Here is a 20,250-nt window from a genome sequence, read left to right on the forward strand (position 1 = left end):
AGTGCAAGAATTTTAAGGTTAGTAGATTGGAAAGAAGAATACTACTCTTTCCCCCTATATTGTGTATACTGTTTGGTCCTAAGCCTTCCAATTCAGCATTTAACTTGTACAGTTCTATTGAATTACTCAGCCACTTAAAAAAACAACCCAGAACTGGTAGGAGTTCAGTATTTCATACCATCTTGTTTCCTAGACAGCGCAAGCAAATATTACTTATAAAATAGCAGTATTTTACAATGCAAAAATATATCTAGATTTCCAATTAAAGTCTTATAAAATGTTACTCTTAAGGGTTTGTTAGCTTGAGATAATCCAGGGACTCTCACTAAAATTCTTTGCACTAAGCTTCACCATAGCTGCAGAAGGAGGAGGGGGACAGATTGTCTATTTCTGTTATTTGCAAAGCAATACAACCCAAATTCTGCAAACACATCTGCAACTTTACTCATGCGATTAGCCCCAGTGAACAATATGGTATTACTCACATGCGTGAAGTTCACCACGTACATTAAGTGTTTGCAGGATTGGGGTACAACAACTGTGTTTCCTATATCTAATTATTCTGTACATTCTGCAGAAAAGCAGCTACAATAATACAAGCTCTTCACCTTGTCTGAATACTGGCATCTCCCAAAAAAGAGAGCTTTCAGATGTAATTAAATTTTACTATTTTATTTGTGAAAAAAACTACAAGCAGAATTCATAAATAGACATTTCTATTTAAAGCAGGAAAATGATAAAGTGGCTTCTAATAACAGTCGTGCACATGCCAGTAACAGGAATATATTAACATCTTTTATTTGCTAGACAAAGAGCAGTGTCCAATATAAATTTCCCGAAAACATTTAAGACCTGTGAATTTCTGACCAGTTCACAAAACCACCATTGACACTTTAGCATGAAGATCAAAACAAACCTAACAGGACTGTCAGCTCTAAAGACTTTACAGAGCGGAGAAACTTTCAAAAGCGTTATACAAGCTGTCTTTCTGGGCAAATGAAAAATATAGCTCGTATAATACATTAACATAAAAATCCACAAGATAAGATTATGTTTTGACATACTTAAACAAGCATTCTATATTTGTCTCCAACAAACAAAGCTAAGGAAATAATGTAACCATCTTTACACAGTAAATTAAGGTTACAAGTCATACACAAGAACAGAACTGCTTGCGCATTAAAAACTGTTCAGCTCCATTGTCATACTCTAAATGTTGGCTCTTAAAACCATTTTTCGGTTACATACAAGCAAAGGTTATTATATAGTCAGCAATTAATAAATTTTCAATAATTTAAGTTTACTGTAGCTTAAAAAAGTAGACTGAGAATGATCTTAATAAGGCAGGTGAAAATATCTCAGTGGAAATAAACTCACAGAAGCTACCGCCAAATTTTAAATCTGTCCAATTTGAAATGACCAAAGTGTTTTGATTAAAATAAATAGTCTGTTTGTGTTAAAATTATTTTACTTTTTCTTTTGCATGACTATGTCAAACTGAGCAAGTCAGGCAAGCTGTGTTTGTGTGTAAAAGTTGAAACTTGCAAACATAACACTGTGCTTTTCTTACCTGCTTTCTGTGCCACTGAATACCAAGCATTTCTGGTCTTTCCTTTACACTAGTGTCTTATTATTATTTTTTTTTTAAAACATGCTCCGTAATGATAGCAGGGTAAACTGAAAATGCAGAAAGTGAAGGGAAGTCCATTTCCAGATACATGCCTTAGGGGTGTTATCAATTTCAGAAATTAAGTGTAAAAGTAAACACTATCCTTCAAATCCACAACACAACAGTTAAAAATGTGGCCCGGTTAGGTTCAAATGCTTAGCTAGCAATTTCTACTAAATGCAGAGTTTCAGTTCTCTTGTACCAAAGCAATTTTCCGCTCCATCCTTACAAGAAGCTAATTTATCAAGGAGGCACACCCAAAATAAACAACCACCAAAGAAGATTTCACTGACTTAATCAGTAGCCTCTGAGTAGCTCATTACTGTGTGTTAAAGCTTTTTCAAATGATCTATGGGTCCATTCATTTAACATGAAGTAATTTTCTGGTACATACAATGCTTTTTTGCACAAAGTACAACAGCCAACAAAGCGCACAAGCATGTGTGTAACTTTAAGCATCAGCGTGGCCCCACTGAAGTCAGTGGGACTACACTCCTGCTGACATGCTTTGCTGGCTTAGGCCAAATGCATTCAAGCGAACTGATTAGGGTTCATTTATAAAGCAGTGCAAAATATACAAGTTCAGGGGCATCTTCAGAAAAATCTCTCTTTAAAAAAATTATTCCAATACATCTCAGTAAAATAAATAAATATGGCTGACCAGTTTACCCTCCCTGAGACCCTTAAAGGAACATTAAAACTTGAAAAGGAATGTCTGCAAGGTTCCACTAATATTAAAATGTGGATTGAGAAATTCATAGTATTAAAACTATGTATAACATATTGATGCTCATAGGTAGCATCTGATTTCCTTTGGTTTTTTCAATAAATACTTTAAAAATGTGGTTTAAAAAAGGTAAATATAGCTTATATCCCAGATATAAAACAGAATTAAAGGAGGTGCCCATGTTAACATGTTCAGAATAAAACTGCAGCTGTTAAGACACTGCTTTGCACCCTACCCATGCAAGCAGAGCTGATTAGTTAAGCACAGAATAATGTTATCAGTTTGAAAGGAACCTACATGTCTGCTACTCAACACCAAGCTGATTTCAAAATAGAATTTTATTCAGTTGCCTCCACAGACAGAAATTATTTTGACCAAGCAACTAATTCTCAATGTAAGAAGCTGGCACCAAGTTACCGAGAAGTGGCCCTCTTTCCAAGTGTAACACCCAAAAGCTATCTTGTTGATGTTAAATAAAGCTACATACTCTGTGCCTGAAATTACTGCAAAGCACTCTGGGCCACATAATTAAGGATAAAAAGACAAATAGAGCGTGAATCTTAAAAAAACGTTTGTTTCACCTCTTCAGATTATTATTTTAGCAGGATAATGCACAGAAGGTAAACTGTAAAGCAATGCTAATAGACCAGGAAAGAAGATTATAGTCTGAAAAGATAGAGAGCAAGAATGAAAGAGACACGGACCATCAACAGAAGCAGCACTTGTTGTTAACTTGCCAGCATGAAAGTTTTTTCTCAACTGTAGCTCCCACAGCAGAATATCTAGAAGTATCCAAACATTAACAAGCCTATATGTGTCATCATTGGATGATATGCTGTTCAGAAATTGCTCTTGGAATAACAAACCCAACTCAATTAAACACAAAAATAATCCCCAGAACAGAATGGAAAGAGACAGAAATGAAAAGATTTGACCAAGAAAGAACCAAGCCACATCAGATGTGAACATGCAGTGGTTTGGTTCACCAGCTCAAAAAAGCTTCCAGCCTTAGGGCTCTCTTCTGCCTTGAATTCTAAAGCAAACAGCCACTCCACAGAGATTTAATGTCACCTCAGTCATTGACGCAGGTCTGGAAAATGAATGGAATTAATCAAAATTACAGAACACCACATTTTTGTGTGATTGGCTATGAAAGAAATAGCCATGTCAACAAGTAAACAAAATATACATTAATGCATGGCATTCTGAAACCAGCTTAGTTACTTTTGAATAAGCACACTCCAATTGGACACGGACTTGTGATTTGTCATTCTGAGTTATTCTATTGGGAATGCAGGCTATCTGGAGGAGTCTTCCCATTATAGATCACAATGTGTAATAAAAACTATTTGTACAGAACTGTTTAGCCAAAAGTTGGCGGGGGACGGGGGAGGGAGAAATCAGGTCTCATCTAGGTTTAAACCTTCCGGAACACACTTTTCATCTAAGCCTGGTTCCATTTCAGTATCAGCACTTCCACAAAAGGGGACTGTCCCAGATCTTTAACTGTTCAATATTTTTGTTTCACTTCACAGTGTTTCAAGCACCAGCGTTTCCATGTATTGGTTTCAAATAACCCTTTATATATATTTATTTATATATATATTTATATATAATTTATATCAAAACTGATAGTACACAGTATAACTGGAAGAAGAAAGAACTGAATTTAAAGGATATGCTGAAGGAGGATGGAGTTTGTGAATGCAATAAATAAAGTCCCGTTCCCCTCCCCCTCCCCCCACACTCCAAAAAAACAAAAAGTTGTAATGTTCATGGAAAATTGTGCACAGCAGATATTATAAAAAAGTAGATTCAGGAGCACATCCAATTATAAATGATTGTTAGGAAAATTATATAAAACAATGGAATACATAAAAGTGTCAAGAGTAATTCTCAGGGTGCGAAATTCCTTGGTGGCCAGATGCCCATGACAAGCAGAAATTATCCTGGTTGCATCAGTAAGAGGGTGATGTCCAAGAAAGTGTGTGTTCAAGCACAGATGAGGCTCTCCAGGATTGAAGCCCTATGGGCAGGTGGAGTGTTTGAATTTCATACCCTGATTCATAGTTTTCCACAACTCCATGTGCAATTTTCAGAAAGATTCATCGTTAACTGCTGACATGTCGCCCTTTGGCGTGGAGGAACGGGACGAGCCTTTGTCTGTGCTCTCAGAGCCGGAGCTGCTCTGATTCTGCTGTTCTGATCCTGCACTGGAGGTCACTGTAGATGAAGATGTGGAAGAGGAGCGAGTCTTTTCTTTAAAGTCTGTGATAATTACTGTGACGTTCCCCACTGTGACTGCCAGCTGCTGTGCGGTACTTCTGTCCACATTTTTCAGTCTGGGCCTAAAGAACAGGAGAGGAAAAAAAGGCAAAAAATTTATTAGGAACCATATTTCAGAAACAAACTTTCTACTAAGTGACATGTTCTGAGCACTCTTAGACAGATCAGATTAGTTTGAAAGTGAGGTCTGGTACCAGCCTAGTACTTAATGCTGTGTAATACCATGCAAATGACCCAGGCGTGTGACCTTTTGCTCCCTGCAACAGCACAGGCTGTGAGGGCTGCAGCAGCAGTCCCTAGAGGGAAGGGCTGCCTTGCAACGCACAGTAGAGATTACTTGGATGTAGGGAATTAACTTTAACCCCACTCAGCCAGAAGGACCAAAGATGACAGGCCTATGGGGTTGGGAGACAGATTTTCAGAATCTTCCCCCCACCCCACTCCCCCCATGTGATAGATAAAAGAATTCTGTTATCTGAATTCTCCATCTTGTCACATCACAGGCCCCGATGTTCTGAGACAAGGCTGTGACTTTGCAATACAAAACCACATGAAAGCATTTGAACATGGACCTTCATTCCCATGTGGGGAACACTGTAGCTGCATACAACTCAAGCACTGGGACAACTTGGCTTCCCCTTCTCAAATATTTTGAGTTTATACAAATCAGAGGCCCAATCAATCCAAGTATAAAATTGCTCAAAATGCTCCCTCCAGAAGGCTGTTGTAAGTAAAACCCAGGACATTTCTCACGGTGTTAGCTTTTCTCTGTCAAGAGACAAAACAAAGCGAACACGTTGGTTTTTATAGCTCAGGATTATTTCAGTAATTTGTTTCTACGTTATCATGCAATTAGTAACCCAGCTAATAAAGGACTGTGCTCTGCACAGAGGCTGACATTCATGTGTTTGCAGGATTTGGTCCAAAATTCTGATACAAATACAATGCAATGAGTTTATTTAAGGGCAAACTTCTGCTGGTGTGTGCTGTTGCTGGCCATGTGAGACAGTCCTCGAGCTGTTGGCTGGCGGATGCCACATCTGCTTCAGTGACTACCTGTGATTTACACTCAACTCTTTTCCCTTCCAACCGTGGGTCAGACTGATGCAGCAGAATTTTCCCCACTAGGGAAATTAGAGCGGTCATTCTCCAGACATCAGATAGAACTAGCTCGCTAGCGCTAGAAATTGCCTTTTTTATGGAAATAGGAGACATAGGTTTTTCTTCAAGACCAGGCCCCAGTTTTCCAACTGAGCAGAAAATAATCCTCTCCTCTACATTTGAGTCATATTGGACTAACTCAGAATAGTGACAAAAGAGGAAGTGGACCCGATTTCATATTGTTGATGCATCTCCATTAGTGTCGGGAATTTGTAGATGATCAACCCAGTGCTACCCCTTCCAAGATTATCCTATAAAATCACTGAAATAGATGTAGGTTCTACACGAGGGTTATCTAAAGTGGGGGGGGAATAGTGATGATAAATAGTTTCAAAAGGAAAATAACGATATTCTTGTGAATTTAAACCTTCAATAAAATGTGCTGTAAATTTCTCACTCTAAAAGCAGTGTTTTGTAAGTAACCTAGAAAGAAAATTGCATCAAATTTAACAGGAAAAACATTAATATTTTAATCACATTTAAATATTAAATTATAACTATGTTGGGATAACAACCTGACACTGAATAACTATTTTCTTTTTAATACTGCCCCTCCACTTAGTCACTAGATTCTTCAAAACCGTAGGTGGTGTCAGTAAGTTCTAATGTGAAGCCACACATACACGTAAGCATGTATATATTCATTTACACACCCAAGAGGTTGCATTTGAACATGCAACCACAGACTTAGATGAAAAGATTAACGTCACCTGGCTTGTGGGGGTGCTAAAGGCCAACTAGCTCAGCATATCTGGGCAATTTCGTCAGCTTTCAGACCTAGTAGGCGAAGGCTACCCGATACTGATAGATCCTTTGTATCTGCAGTAAATATTCCAGGAAGTATAGTAGGTTTGTTTATTTTTCTCCCCCAAGTCCCCATTTCCTTTAGGAAACCCAGTTCTTCCTGTAACTTTACAGACTCATTTGTTTTCTCTCGTACTCAGAAACAGCTAAAAATCCTGGCCCGGATCTTGTCTCTGGGATCCTGGTGCAGATCTCTCTGCCAGTGCCCTTCTCTGCTATTGAGTACACCGCTCTGTTGTCACTTGGCAGGAGCTGGAACAGTGACAGGTGCACTGAGCAGACTTCTCCCTCTCAATGGTCTGCTTAACATGGCCCCAAGCCACATTAACTTCTGTCCAGAATAACTCCATGCTACCAAACCAGCTGCAGCTGGGAAATACCCTGTCAGCATGACTCCATTGGAACATGCTGACAAGAAAATAGGGGAGAACTGCAGGAGTCTGATAGGTGGTAACAGCCGTGGCTTTCCATCCACCCTTGGGACTAACCCCCTTGCTCATTCTTCAGCATCTGGGAGGGCTCAACAAATCTGGTTGACGCTCAAAAGGGAATTTAAAGGCACTCTCTTCCCCTTGGTACTTTCACACAGGTAGTCAAACTGTGGGGTCAAATTCTGCTTGTTGCCTCCATGACTTCAAGGTGTAAAGACGACCAGAATTTGGGCCTGCTGCATTGGAGAAGTAAGGAGAAATAGCTTTTATTTCAAAAGAAACCTGCAATGTCAGCACAGCTGAGGATAGGACTTAACTCTAACACACAGGCTAAAGCCCATCTGAAATATCAACTCGAATCAACTGTTTTATCCTTGGACAAAAATAAAGTTCGTGAATGTCTCATTAAACAATTCAGGCCTTTCATGTGGTCCCTTAAGAACACAATCAAAATAGTGCTTGAATTGGAGGCATGGGCACAGGCAAATGTAATATATCCATTCTTTACACCGTTATTGGGTATAAATAGAGAAAAGGTAAGAAGAAATTGACAGGTGCCCTCCTTTGAGGAGATTAATATCTATTTTCTACACAGCAGTTTAACTGCCTAAAAGCAACAAACCACCAGAACTGACACATGACAGTTTTATCAGAAGGCCAAGGACTGAGTGTCTAGTGAGTCAAAGGCTTACACTATTTGAAGCTACTCTTTTCCAGGTAATCATTCAGATGCACAGGCACAGAGGAAGCTTATACTACTGAGGTTCATGCCATACGAATTCTGTGGATAAATCAGAGTCTTCTGTCTCTAGGGCTGTCAACCCAATTAAAAACTCCACTAATTTGGACCCTTCAGTTCAATTCTCAGATGTCAAGATCTAACTAAATGAACATCAATTGATTCTATATTAAACTTACCTTGAAGTGTGATTTGAGTCGCTGGTCTTTGTTGTAGTATTCCCAGACTGTATACTGTTTGCTTCACTAGGAGGATCTTTTACAATATCTGACTTTGGTCTGTAAAAGTAGGGAAAAAAATTATAATTGTTTTTCTTGCTGATTAACATGCACTATTGCTTGGCAAGACAACCCATCATTGATAAAGCTTAAATAATGAATAACTAACTGTACACCTTACTAGTGTTCCCCTGAAACTTACTTAGTCTTTTTATTGGTGTTCTTCTTTGTAACACTTGGACTGATTTCTTTTTCTTTGTCAGGCTTTTCTTTGTCTTGTTTTTCCACTTTCTCTTTCTTCTCCTTTTTAGGTGGAGGGGGTGTGGCATATTGCTGGGCAACTTGTTGAGCAACCAGCTGAGAGTTTATTCTAGGTTTTCTATAAAGAGAAAAAAATAAGATCCACAATCAATGATTTAATAAAGGACATGTCATTTCAAATGTAGCAGAAGCACCATTAAGATCCGTTTCATCGTTTATGGAAGGATAATTGACTTTCAGGTACAGAGTATATTTCCTTACTTAGTATCGGGTATTACCAGCTACCAGCAAGTATGAAACTTTCAAACTAAAAATTTGACAGCCCTACAAACTGGAATTTTATTGGTACTAATCCACAGTCCAGGAGCCCTTCTCAATATTTCTAACAAATATAATATTCTTCTTCCACATGCTTCACAAATTTACACTCTTAAATCTTTCATAATTACATGGACAGACAGCTTTCAAACATCTGAGACTTAAAGTGCTATCTCATTTTATTAAAGAAACATTGGTAATATGTTAAATACAGAAAAAAAATTAATACGGTGTCATTCACATTTAGTTTTTCAGAATAAGTTCTAGTTCCCTGAAGCAGTGGATTTGGCCTGAACAACAGATAAAGTGCAACAGAAGGTTTACTGATAAAGAGCAACTAAGATTTACTGTGTCCCACCAAAGGTTCAGATTGTAATTCATTGCAAACAACAAAACAAATGGGATATTCACTGTACCATTAAGTGTCATGTCTGTCTGTGCCAATCTCCAGCTAGCACTCACTCTCAACACAATTGTTTACAAACTCCATATAGTATTCAGTAATCTTAACAAAGTATATATTTCTTTAGACAAAAAAAATTGAAGGATGCTCTTTCTGGAATATGAGGTCCTAAGTCAAAGACCCTAGTTAGCTGACTTGCTGTAACTGAGATCAAGAATTCTAAAACGGTCTATTGCTATCCAGGTGAGGGGCAAAAAACACAACTTGAGGTGAAATGGCTGGTTTCTGCTGTGACTAAAGGCTAGTAGGTTTGGGGTTTTGAGGGAGATAATGTGATTAAGGGGGCAGGCAGTGTGCAGGCAGAAAAGGAGAGAAAAGGTTACATTAAGGAGGGGAAATGGGAAGAGAAGAGGTAAACAAATTACTCTGTCATTTTAGACAGATTTTTATTTCAAATGTTTCAAGCAGAAATCTAACCCACCAGATAGTTAACAATTCAGTGCTGAGTGCTCTCTGTAGAAATTCATACATCCATCCCTTCTACAATCCTCATTCCTGCCTTCATCTCCTCTCACCTTGACAACTGTATATTTTCCTTCTCTCTGGCCTCTCCAAAGCCCAGCACACGCAAACTACTGACTTACTTCTCATGTGTTCAAAGCACCACTAACACATCCTCCCTATAGTCAAACAACTCAATTGGCTCCCTATTTTTATTTCAGGTTCAAGTTCAAAATTGTTCTGGTTTATAAAACATCTCTATGAATGCTTCCTAGGACAAAACTTTTCAAAGTGTCTAAATGGATTAGGATCCTTGGTCTCACTAAAAATCAATGGAACTCAGGCTCCCAAATCACTCAAGGGCTTTTGAAAATTTTACCAGACCTACTCTGTGGACTTCACTGCCTCTCTACTTCCCTCACCTGGCACCACCTTTTGCTCACTCTCTGCAAACTCTTTGGATTGCATTCACCTCTGCAGCTCTAGCCATTCCCTAACAGCCTCCTTCAAACGGCCCATCTGTTTGCTACCTTGTTTATACCTCTTCATTGCTCTCTCTTGGTTCTAATGTTTAACTCTGGATATACTGAGACAGTGTCTTTATAAACACTATATAAAATTAAAGTTGTAGTATACACACACACACACGCACACACACACACACTGCACATTTTCAATTACTTTTTTTTTTTAAAGCAGATTTAAATATAGCTTAAACTCATCCAGCATGGATCTTTAGTTCTGCTAGATTCAATCAAAAACAAAAATACTACAGACTACAAAATAACGCCTCTCAAGAATGAAATCAGCCAGATTTTCCTGGCACACAAAGTTCTCATTTCATACAAGATCCAAAGATAGTACAAAATGTACTGCAGGGAACCAGAGACACAAACATAATCAATGCATTTTTTGCTATACATACAAAGTTTTACATAGGTCAGTCCATTTGTGTAACTGCTCTTATATGTCTTTACAAAAGGACTCCATAAATTATTGTACCTCAGCACTAAATGAAAAATTTAGAAAGGGTCAGTTAACATTAGTCCCAAAGTTAAAATAAATAAATGAATACAAATCTAAACAATCCCTAAAAAAAAAAATCAATTAAAATACTTGCTGAACACAACTTTTTGGGATTCAGACATTTCCCAAATACTATGCTAGAGCAGAACTGGATATTGAAACTTACTAGAAACTAAAAGTGAAATTGACTACTCTATTTTTGCTGTCCAACCTGAATGAAAGGGAGATGAAACAGCACAAGTGGGTAAAAGATACGTATTAAAGATTCTTCCAGTTTTATTAATCTAGGATGTCATTATTAAAAGGCAAGAAAACTCATAGGCACCAACTTTACCCAGCACCAATGGGTGCTCGCACCCGCCGCCCCTGGTTCCGCCCCCATTCCAACCCCTTCCCCAAGTCCCCGCCCCAACTCCGCCCCCTCCCTGCCCCTATTGGACCCCTTCACCAAATCCCTGCTCCAGCCCCGTCTCTTCTCCGAGCGCGCCGCATTCCCCCTCCTCCACCCTCCCTCCCAGAGCTTGCCACGCAAAACACCTGTTTCATGGCGCAAGCGCTGGGAGCTAGGGGGAGAAGCGGGGATGCAGCACGATCAGGGGAGGAGGTGAAACAGAGGCAGAGGTGAGCTGGGGCGGGGGGGCTGGGAGCACCAATTTTTTCCCCATGGGTGCTCCAGCTCCGGAGCACCCATGGAGTCAGCGCCTATACACAACAGACCATTAACAGGACTCCTACATCTACACTGGTTCTGAAAAACAGATTTGCCTAGTTAGTGCATACAAGGCCTCTGGTTCCACGTCGCCACATAGGACGACTAGTAGGAGGCCGTGTGTCTGAAACAGTGTGAAAACAACTCTACATAACACTATCCTATATGTCACTCGTTTGGGATCTGCTTTCTTAGTTATACACACATGCAATATAGGAGCAATTTTTCACTTTTTTTTGGCCATGTGTCAGTATTTTTGTCTTTCTAAGACTGTTGATAGAGTTTGTAAGCCCAATAGTTTAAATTGTAAAAGTTAGGGCTCTGTGACAAGATCAAAATGAACCTCTCTCTGCAAGTTAGCAATATGTAAAATCACCATTGGAGATCACCAAATTCGGAACCACCGATTAGCCAGCTCTTCAGAATGACAGTTCTGTGGGCCTGTTAGATATTACCAAGTAGTAAAAACAAGGCAGCTAAAAGATACCTACTGTAAATAGATGGTAGTTGCTTTTCCAGACTAAGAAGTCTGCTGTATAAACTTATTTTAACAGAAAGAAGTACCACACTAAGAACTACCTGTGACATTTCTGTTATAAGAAACACCAAAATTTAGATGAGAGTGCTTGTTTAAAACCTGCTTAGCGGTTTCATGTTTTTTTAAATGAAGATGAACAATACTATTTGTTGATAAAAATGTAACATTTAAATCTACAGATGCCCCATGAAAACAATGGAAGTGTCCCCAAAAGTTTCTGCCACCATTATGTGAAGGCCTATGTAACGAAAAACTTCTCTCAATATCAACAGAAGGGATTTTGCTGGCAGTTGTTTTATGGGTCCAAAGCTGCTTCCATTAAGACCATGTCTGTACTACAAACATGGTCCTGTTTGTACAAGGCTTTAGCTTTATTACAATATACTATTATGGTCCAGTCTGCCCAACAAATTGGAATAATAGTTGTAATCCGGTTCTGAAACACCCATGTTGCATTTAGAATCTTCAACACAGTCACAGCCCAATTCAGTTTATAATGTGGTTTGCTTACACTTCTCAAGAGTGTGCACACAGAGGGCATAACTAAACAGTAAAACTGAAAAATGTATCCTAGAAAGCTTTTTTGGTACAATTATTGCTCATATGACCTATAGTATGCACAAGGCTCAAGTTATGAACAATTCTAAATACCATTACATCAACAGACTACTTATCTTATCAATAGTATTCCTCTGGGGGCAGATTTAAGGGTAAGAGATTATTTACTGGTTTTTTAAATGGAATACTGGGGACAGTTTTGCATCCTTGCATTTTAAATAAGGATTCTACAGCTGTGACTGCATAACAACTAGTGGATATAAACATGACAAACAGATCAGTTTGGTTATGCACGTAGAAGGAAGATTTTACCTGATTAATGAATCCATTCTTACAAAAGTCTTACTTAAATAGCAGAGATTGTGAAATACAACCTATTGAACTTTAAATAAATTTTGCAACTTTTACAATTTTCCAGGATCCACATGGACAGTTAGTATGTGGGAAGCTAGTGTGGGATAGATTCATATCTCACTCTGAACTAAATGTTCACGTAGACAAGGCCTCAATAAACATTTAGTCATCTACTTCAGATATCTATCAAACTTAGGAGAAAAGTAAACAATGCCTGGGTGAGTTATGGGGACCCCAAGTCTCTGAAAATCAAAGAAAAACCACAATTTTAGGATCTAGTTTACAAAACTATGATTATCAAACTATACTGGACAGAAGACCTTTGCATGGAGAAAAGCCAAGCGAGCACGCACCTACCACAATGCATTTTTAACCACAGGGCATGATGTAGAAGTAATGCTTTTGCTGTGTCCAGATATGTAAGTTGCTTGCCTGGCCTCTGGGCCATACTCTCTCTCAAACAGGAGTTTTTTTCCCACAGAGAAAACTCAATTTTTTAAAATGGTTAATAATCCCTCTCAACATAAAAATGCATGGTATCCCTTTGATTATGTGTCCACATACAGCATCCTTCATCTCAACTATTTTATTAAACATCCCATTCTTTTCCTGAGATATGGCAACCTTTTTTCTATATTTCTCTATTTTATAGCTTAGGTTTTTCCAATTTTAGGGTGGAGCAGGACTTGTTACAAGACGTCACTATAACAATCTCATGAGTCCTTCACTGGCTGTGGCTACAAAATAGCTTACTTTGCTTTCCAGAAAGGTAGAATTAAGACAAAGTCAGTATATTCAGGGGGATACAATTCCTGCTCATATTTTAAAATGAAAAGGAGATGGTGATTTGAAGCCTCGTTTCCATTTGGAATAGAATGAATTAACCTGCTCAGGCATCTGTTCCAGAGTTCTGAGTCACTAAAAGTAGAGAAGGATCTCTCTGTGCTAGTTCAACACCACACTGCACTTGAGTATTTCTGGCAAAACACAGACTACTGCTTTTAACAAAAATATCCCATTTTTTAAACAAGTTAGCATGAGAGCAGAGTGACCTGAGCAGAAACTTGTCTCCAACATACACTTGTTGCAAGAAAAAAAAAATTACCTCGAAAATGAAGATTAACTGCTTTGTGCCCAAATCCTGCTGAGACAGAAAGGAAATTGAACTTTAATGCACTTCAAATACCAAGATCCTGTTTGGGTGCCAAAATGAAAACACAAGGCAGTCTGCACTCTAAGCTTTCTGTCAAACACAGGTGCTCAAGGAAACAACTAGACTGTCACTGTATTGTGATTTTAGTGTCTTTTACTCAGTCCTGATCTATACTAAAAAGTTACCCAGCTCTGATCGCTCAGAGGTGTGAAAAATCCACCCACCCAGTGACATAGTTAAGCCGACCTAACTCCTGGAGGTAGACAGTGTTGGGTTGATAAAATAATTCTTCCGTTCACTTAGCTACTGCTTCTCAGGGACATGTATTACAAATGCAGATGGGAGCTGCAGCACTGCAGCTGTGCCGCTGAAGTGTTGCAAGTGTAGACAAACCCTCAGACAAGCTTCTCACTTGCATCAATGAATGTATGAATACAGACTGCATGAACTAGTGAGAATGTTAAGATTAACAAGCACTATACATTAGCCAGAGTTAGTTAATGAATCGCAATATCCCCCTGAAAAACTTTTGAACAAAGTGACATTTCAGGAATTCATGAAGCTACATTCACACGAAACTGCCACACATTAAATATGGTGGTAACTACAATGTCCTACCTGTTTTTGCCACCTAATCAGAGTCCTCCCAAAGCACCCAAGCAAGAAGATATGCATTTTAAGTAACATCTACCAATCTGTTGCAGAGGATTTTCCCCTCAGCAGTGGTGAGCTTAGTAGTTTGGTTAGTTCTCACGTTGTCACTTGGCAACACAGAGGTCACCAAATATGTTATGGGCCTCCATGATGTTCTGTCCTGTGCCAAATCTGGTGTGTTATGGGGTGCGGAACTGGTGTCTGTTGGCACTGCCCAGCCATCATGTTTTAGGATTCCTATGGGGTCTTTTCCATCCTGCTTTCACTGGATCTAAGTTGAAGATGATTCTTGCAGAAAAGCTGGTAGACATTTGGAGCAGATGACCATACTCCTTAGAGAGCATTGGGTGGCCATTTGAGAGAGTGGGACGTGTTTAGTTAGGAAGTGGATCTCTTCACTCAACTTGAATTCATGCTGAGGGCTTTGCAATTTGGTCACTCACAGAAGGCTTGACAGTAAACACCATGTGACTGAATTCTCAATACTATGGGTAGGCTTGGAAGGATTAGATTTTTACTGGTAAATGTTGATAAACATCAACTTGACCACATATACACAAACCAATAAGAAATATTTCCATCAATAATAATCAAAATTTACTAAGTAAGAACAATGCTGCTTGAGAATTTCTTAGAGTTTGATTTAAGGCTATTTATTTTATATATTTTTACATATATGATGTTGACAATTTGTTTTAACAGTTATAAAGCTTAAACTTTTTGCATATCAACATCGGTCATTAAATAATGATAGTCTGGCCCCTCATTTTTTCCTGCACTGTGAAAATTTAAATCAATAAACTTTGAAAAAATGCTTAAAAATAAACATCATTATCCATCAAAATACTAAAAAAATAAAAATTGAATTTTGCCAAGTTTACCTATGGGACAGACACCGGCAACAGATTAGCTCAACTTTTCTGGATGTGACTTTTTACAAAAAATATTATTTCAAGTAGCTGGCAGTGAGAAATAATTGGCCAATATGGGGTCTAATTTGTAGTCATTGTTTAGTGGTTTTCAGACCAGGATCGCTGAGATGTAACAGACCAGACCAAAAACAAAAAAGTGAGGGCCAAGTTTTACTAATGTTCAAACAGCTGAGTAAAATCCAAAGGATATTCACACAACAGCCTGCCAGTCAATGTCGTTCCAAAGAATCTGGATCTCTGGGTCACAACATCATTCCAATGGATCTGGCCAGAGTCTGGATTCCTGTGAACTGGTATTTGCTACATGTCAGCAGCCGGCTTTGCTTGGCAAGTATGTTTTAAAGGTGTCTGATGTTAGTGAGACGAGTGATTGGAAGTGAAGGCAAAGAAACTACTAAGTATTATATGACAATACTTACAGCTATGGAAAGAGTTTATGTGGCAGGAACATTCTCCTCAGCCTAGCAAGCCACACTTAGATCCTTGATTCATGTGGACTTGGAGCAAGGCAAATATAATGGCCAGAAATCCAGAGAGGCAGCTAACTGGCACAAATCCAGGTCTTATGCTAGGCAAAAGTCTTAGTCAAGAAGTTACACCCCAGGTTGGAACAATGATTAGCAAACTCAGGCCCAGAGGAAAAGGATGAGTAAATAAAGCAGATTTTTTATCTCTGGGATTATTTAGAGCAATGGGAATGAGACGATAAATACTATACTAGGTTAGCAAAGGGAACTGAACTAAAGACAGATAGGAAATATGTTCCTACCTGTAATAACAATAAAAAAAAAGGAGGCTGTTACACTTTCACTCTTCAACTGAACAGTTCCTTAAGATTAAAAGTAACTTAATAACGAGAGTTTAAACTGCCGAAGCAGGAAGGTTACAAAATGCAATAGCACAAAGTGGTACAAACAGAAAGGCTGATGCATGCGGACGCTACTTTGTGCGGTGAAGCCTCACTTTCACCTTTACGAATGATTATGAAGAGCTACACTACAAGTATGAGCCATCCTATGTTCTGACTGTCTGCACCTCTCTCCTTTGGATCACCTTGGTGCCATAATTATTTCTGGAATACGAGAGGAGATTCAGCTGGTGCCTAGTTAGGCAAGGCAGATACTTCTTTCCCAATCAGGCTTTTTTGGTATCTTCTGTAAGAGAACACACCTGCACATGGCTTTGTAACTAGGAACTCATTGCAGACACCACAGATTTCTGCATTAAAAATATAAACCTTAAAATGACACGCAAATTTCAGAACACCTGCAAGTTCTTTAATATTACCAACATAGTAGTAGTAAAAGACCAAATTCTGACTCAAGCATCTAAAACAGTTAAATTTTTTCAGGTCAAAGACTGAGATCTCAGCCTCAGCCTCATAGACTTTAAGGTCAGAAGGGACCATTATGATCATCTAGTCTGACCTCCTGCACAACACAGGCCCCAGAATCTCACCCACTCACTCCTGAAACCTATGTCTGAGTCACTGAAGTCCTCAAATCATGGTTTAAAGACTTCAAAGTGCAGAGAATCCTCAAGCAAGTGACCCGTCCCCACGCTACAGAGAAAGGCAAAAAACCCCCAGGGCCTCTGCCAATCTGCCCTGGGGGAAAATTCCATCCCGACCCCAAATATGGCGATCAGCTAAACCCTGAGCATGTGGGCAAGACTCATCAGCCAGACACTCAGGAAAGAATTCTCTGTAGTAACTCAGATCCCACCCAATCTAACATCCCATCAGAAGCCATTGGGCATATTTACCGCTAATAGTCAACGATCAATTAATTGCCAAAATTAGTCATTCCTTACTTGGCCAAATGCCTGCTTATTTAAGTGATAGTTTTCCTGGGTAAGGGCTCAGCTATTAAATTTGACCCTGATGCGACTAATAACATACAAGATGATTTCAGAAGCAAGTAAACTAGAGAAATAATACCTACCTTTGTCCTCTAAGACAAGTCACAAAACAAAACCAAATCGATCTGTGTTTTGAAAATTATCACTGGAGAGCGGTAAAATAGCCCAATTAAAATTAGTTTGGCAGTCTCTGGGAAGCTGTAGTTCATGTCACAAAAGCAAATATTTGCAAAATAAAATACAATTAGTAATCTTTGTAGGAAGACAACATTGAGGCATGAACCAACAGGCTGAAATACATAAACCTCTCCACAAAGCAGTTTTGGCACCTAGATCTTACAAATTGAAATTTTTATTACCAAAAAGTGATACCCAATCACTGCAATAGTTGAGTTTCATACATTCATAGATTCTAAGGCCAGAAAGGATCTTTACAATTATCTAGTCTGACCTCCTGTATGGCCATGCAATTTCTTCCAAGTAATTCTTAGAGCATATCTTTTAGAAAAACATCCAATCTTGATTTAAAGATTAGTGATAGAGAAACTACCATGACCCTTGGTAAATGCGGGCAGGGGACTGGACTCGATGACCTCTCGAGGTCCCTTCCAGTCCTAGAATCTATGAATCTATAAATTGTTCCAATGGTTAATTACTCTCACTGTTAAAAACTGTGTGCCCATGTCTGATGTACGCTTACCAAAACAACTGCAGTAACTCACCAACTCACCAAAGGAGAAAGGAAACGGGGAGGCCAAAAGAAACGCTTTAAAGACACCCTCAAGGTAAACATCAATAGATGTGGCATCGACACCACACACTGGGAGACTGCAGCCCAGAATAGGGATAACTGGCGAAGGCTCATCAGAGAGGGAACATCCACTTTTGAGGAAAATTGCCTTGCCCTGGTTGCAGAAAAAGGTCAGAAAAGAAAGGAAAGACAACTGTCATGCAGCAATCGCATCCCAGCCTGTCTTCCAACACCACCTGTAATGTCTGCCAATGAGTCTGCAGCTTAACGATCAGACTCCTCAGTCACCAAAGGACCCAGGAAAAATAAAACCTTAAGATCTTCCTCATTCTCAAGGGATCGCCAATGACTCTCACTGTTAAAAATCTACCCCTTACTTCCAGTCTGAATTTGTCTAGCCATTGGATACTTTATACCTTTCTCTGATACAATGAACAGCCCATTATTAAGTATTTGTTCCCCATGTAGGTACATATAGCATAATTAGACTCAGACTCATAGACATTAAGGTCAGAAGGGACCATTATGATCATCTGGTCTGACCCCCTGCATGCTGCAGGCCGCAAGACCCTTCCCTGGACTCTACCGTTGAAGTCCCCAATCCTGTGTTTTAGTGACTTCAATCGGCTGAGACCCTCCTGCTAGTGATCCCTGCCCCATGCTGCGGAGGAAGGCGAAAAACCTCCAGAGGCTCAGCCAATCTACCCTGGAGGAAAATTCCTTCCCGACCCCAAATATGGCGATCAGTAATACCCCGAGCATATAGGCAAGAGTCTCTAGCCTGACCCTGGTTGGCCATTATGCTGTTCATGTACCATTGCTTGGTTTTCCTTGGCTACTATGTTTTATCATTAAACCATTCCCTCCATAAACTTATCCAACTTAATCTTAAAACCAGACAGGTCCGTCGCCCCCACCGTTTCCCTCGGAAGGCCGTTCCAATATTTCACCCCTCTGATGGTCAGAAACCTTCGTCTAATTTCAAGCCTAAACTTCCCCCCGGCCAGTTTGTATCCATTCGTTCTCGTGTCCACATTAGTACTAAACTGGAATAATTCCTCTCCCTCCCTTGTATTAACCCCTCTGATATATTTAAAGATAGCAATCATATCCCCCCTCAGCCTTCGCTTTGTCAGACTAAACAACCCAAGCTCCTCTAATCTCTTTTCATACGACAGGTTTTCCATTCCTCTGATCATCTGTCACCCCTAAATATTTTCCTTGTTAAACTAGACAGATTGACATGTTTAAGTCTATCACTATAAGGAATGTTTTCTAATCCTTTAATCAGTCTCATGGCTCTTCCCTGAGCCCTCTCCAATTTACCAACATCCTTCTTGAACTGTGGGCACCGGAACTGGAAACGATATTCCAGCAGTGGTCACACCAACTCCAAATAGAGAGTTGAGGAGTCTGGGTTTAGTTTGGTTTGATTTTAATGACACAGTAGCACAAGATCCCTCAGCAGGGGTCTCATTGCACATGTCTCTAATTTCCAAGAGTGGTAACTGATCCACATTCTTGGGACTCTGATAAGTCTCTGTAGATACCTCACACACATTTCCTTCCTTTTCTCCAACAAAATGTTTCCCTACCAAAGTACCATCTGTCCTTTGGAATCAGGTCCAGGGTATTAAAATCCATTAGTTCTTCCCTTTTATTCACAACTACTGTTAATGCCAAATTAATTGGAATAAATAGCCAGCAGCATACTCTTGGTGCAAGTTATTTACTGGGAAATAAAGTAAAATTATTTAGCAAAATCACTTTACCACATGGTACAGAATATTTTCTATGTGCTCCCAAATTCTGTACCTGCGCAAGAGTCCTTGACCCTTTCTCTAGGATTTGAAAGGCATAAGCCATCCACCTCCTGAAGACAGAGGCGATTGACTCCTCCATGACCTGCTCAACACCCATGGAAGCACAGGAAGTCTTCGGGGACTCATGCGATTCCCAGGAGTGCGGATCTAATTAGAATTGCTTTTACCTTGACACTAACTATGTTACCACAGGAGTGAAAGTAGCATCAAGTGGTATTTTACCAAGTAAAAAACCTCATGATAACATGAGGTACTGATGATTTGAATAATTTCACACAGTGGTGCAATATGCCAACCTCTGAGTGGGGTCTCACCATTTCTTGGAAGAAAGCAAATATGTCTCATATGCAATGCAGCATGAAGTCTAAGTACAC

General features: G+C 39.4%; 1 protein-coding gene across 1 annotated transcript in view; it reads right to left on the reverse strand.

The window, feature by feature from the left end:
- Positions 1-656: 656 nt before the first annotated feature.
- The window catches only part of RYBP (RING1 and YY1 binding protein), a 71,310-nt gene continuing 51,716 nt past the window's right edge, over positions 657-20,250 (reverse strand). The window contains exons 3-5 of the mRNA XM_054034934.1: positions 8,238-8,414; positions 7,997-8,095; positions 657-4,744 (exon numbers count right to left, since the gene is read on the reverse strand). Of these exons, the coding sequence (XP_053890909.1) occupies positions 4,492-4,744; positions 7,997-8,095; positions 8,238-8,414 (529 nt within the window). The 3' untranslated portion in view covers positions 657-4,491. The remainder of the gene's footprint in view (positions 4,745-7,996; positions 8,096-8,237; positions 8,415-20,250) is intronic.

The sequence above is a fragment of the Malaclemys terrapin genome, chromosome 7 (genome assembly GCF_027887155.1).
Source record: "Malaclemys terrapin pileata isolate rMalTer1 chromosome 7, rMalTer1.hap1, whole genome shotgun sequence".
NCBI lineage: Eukaryota > Metazoa > Chordata > Testudines > Emydidae > Malaclemys > Malaclemys terrapin.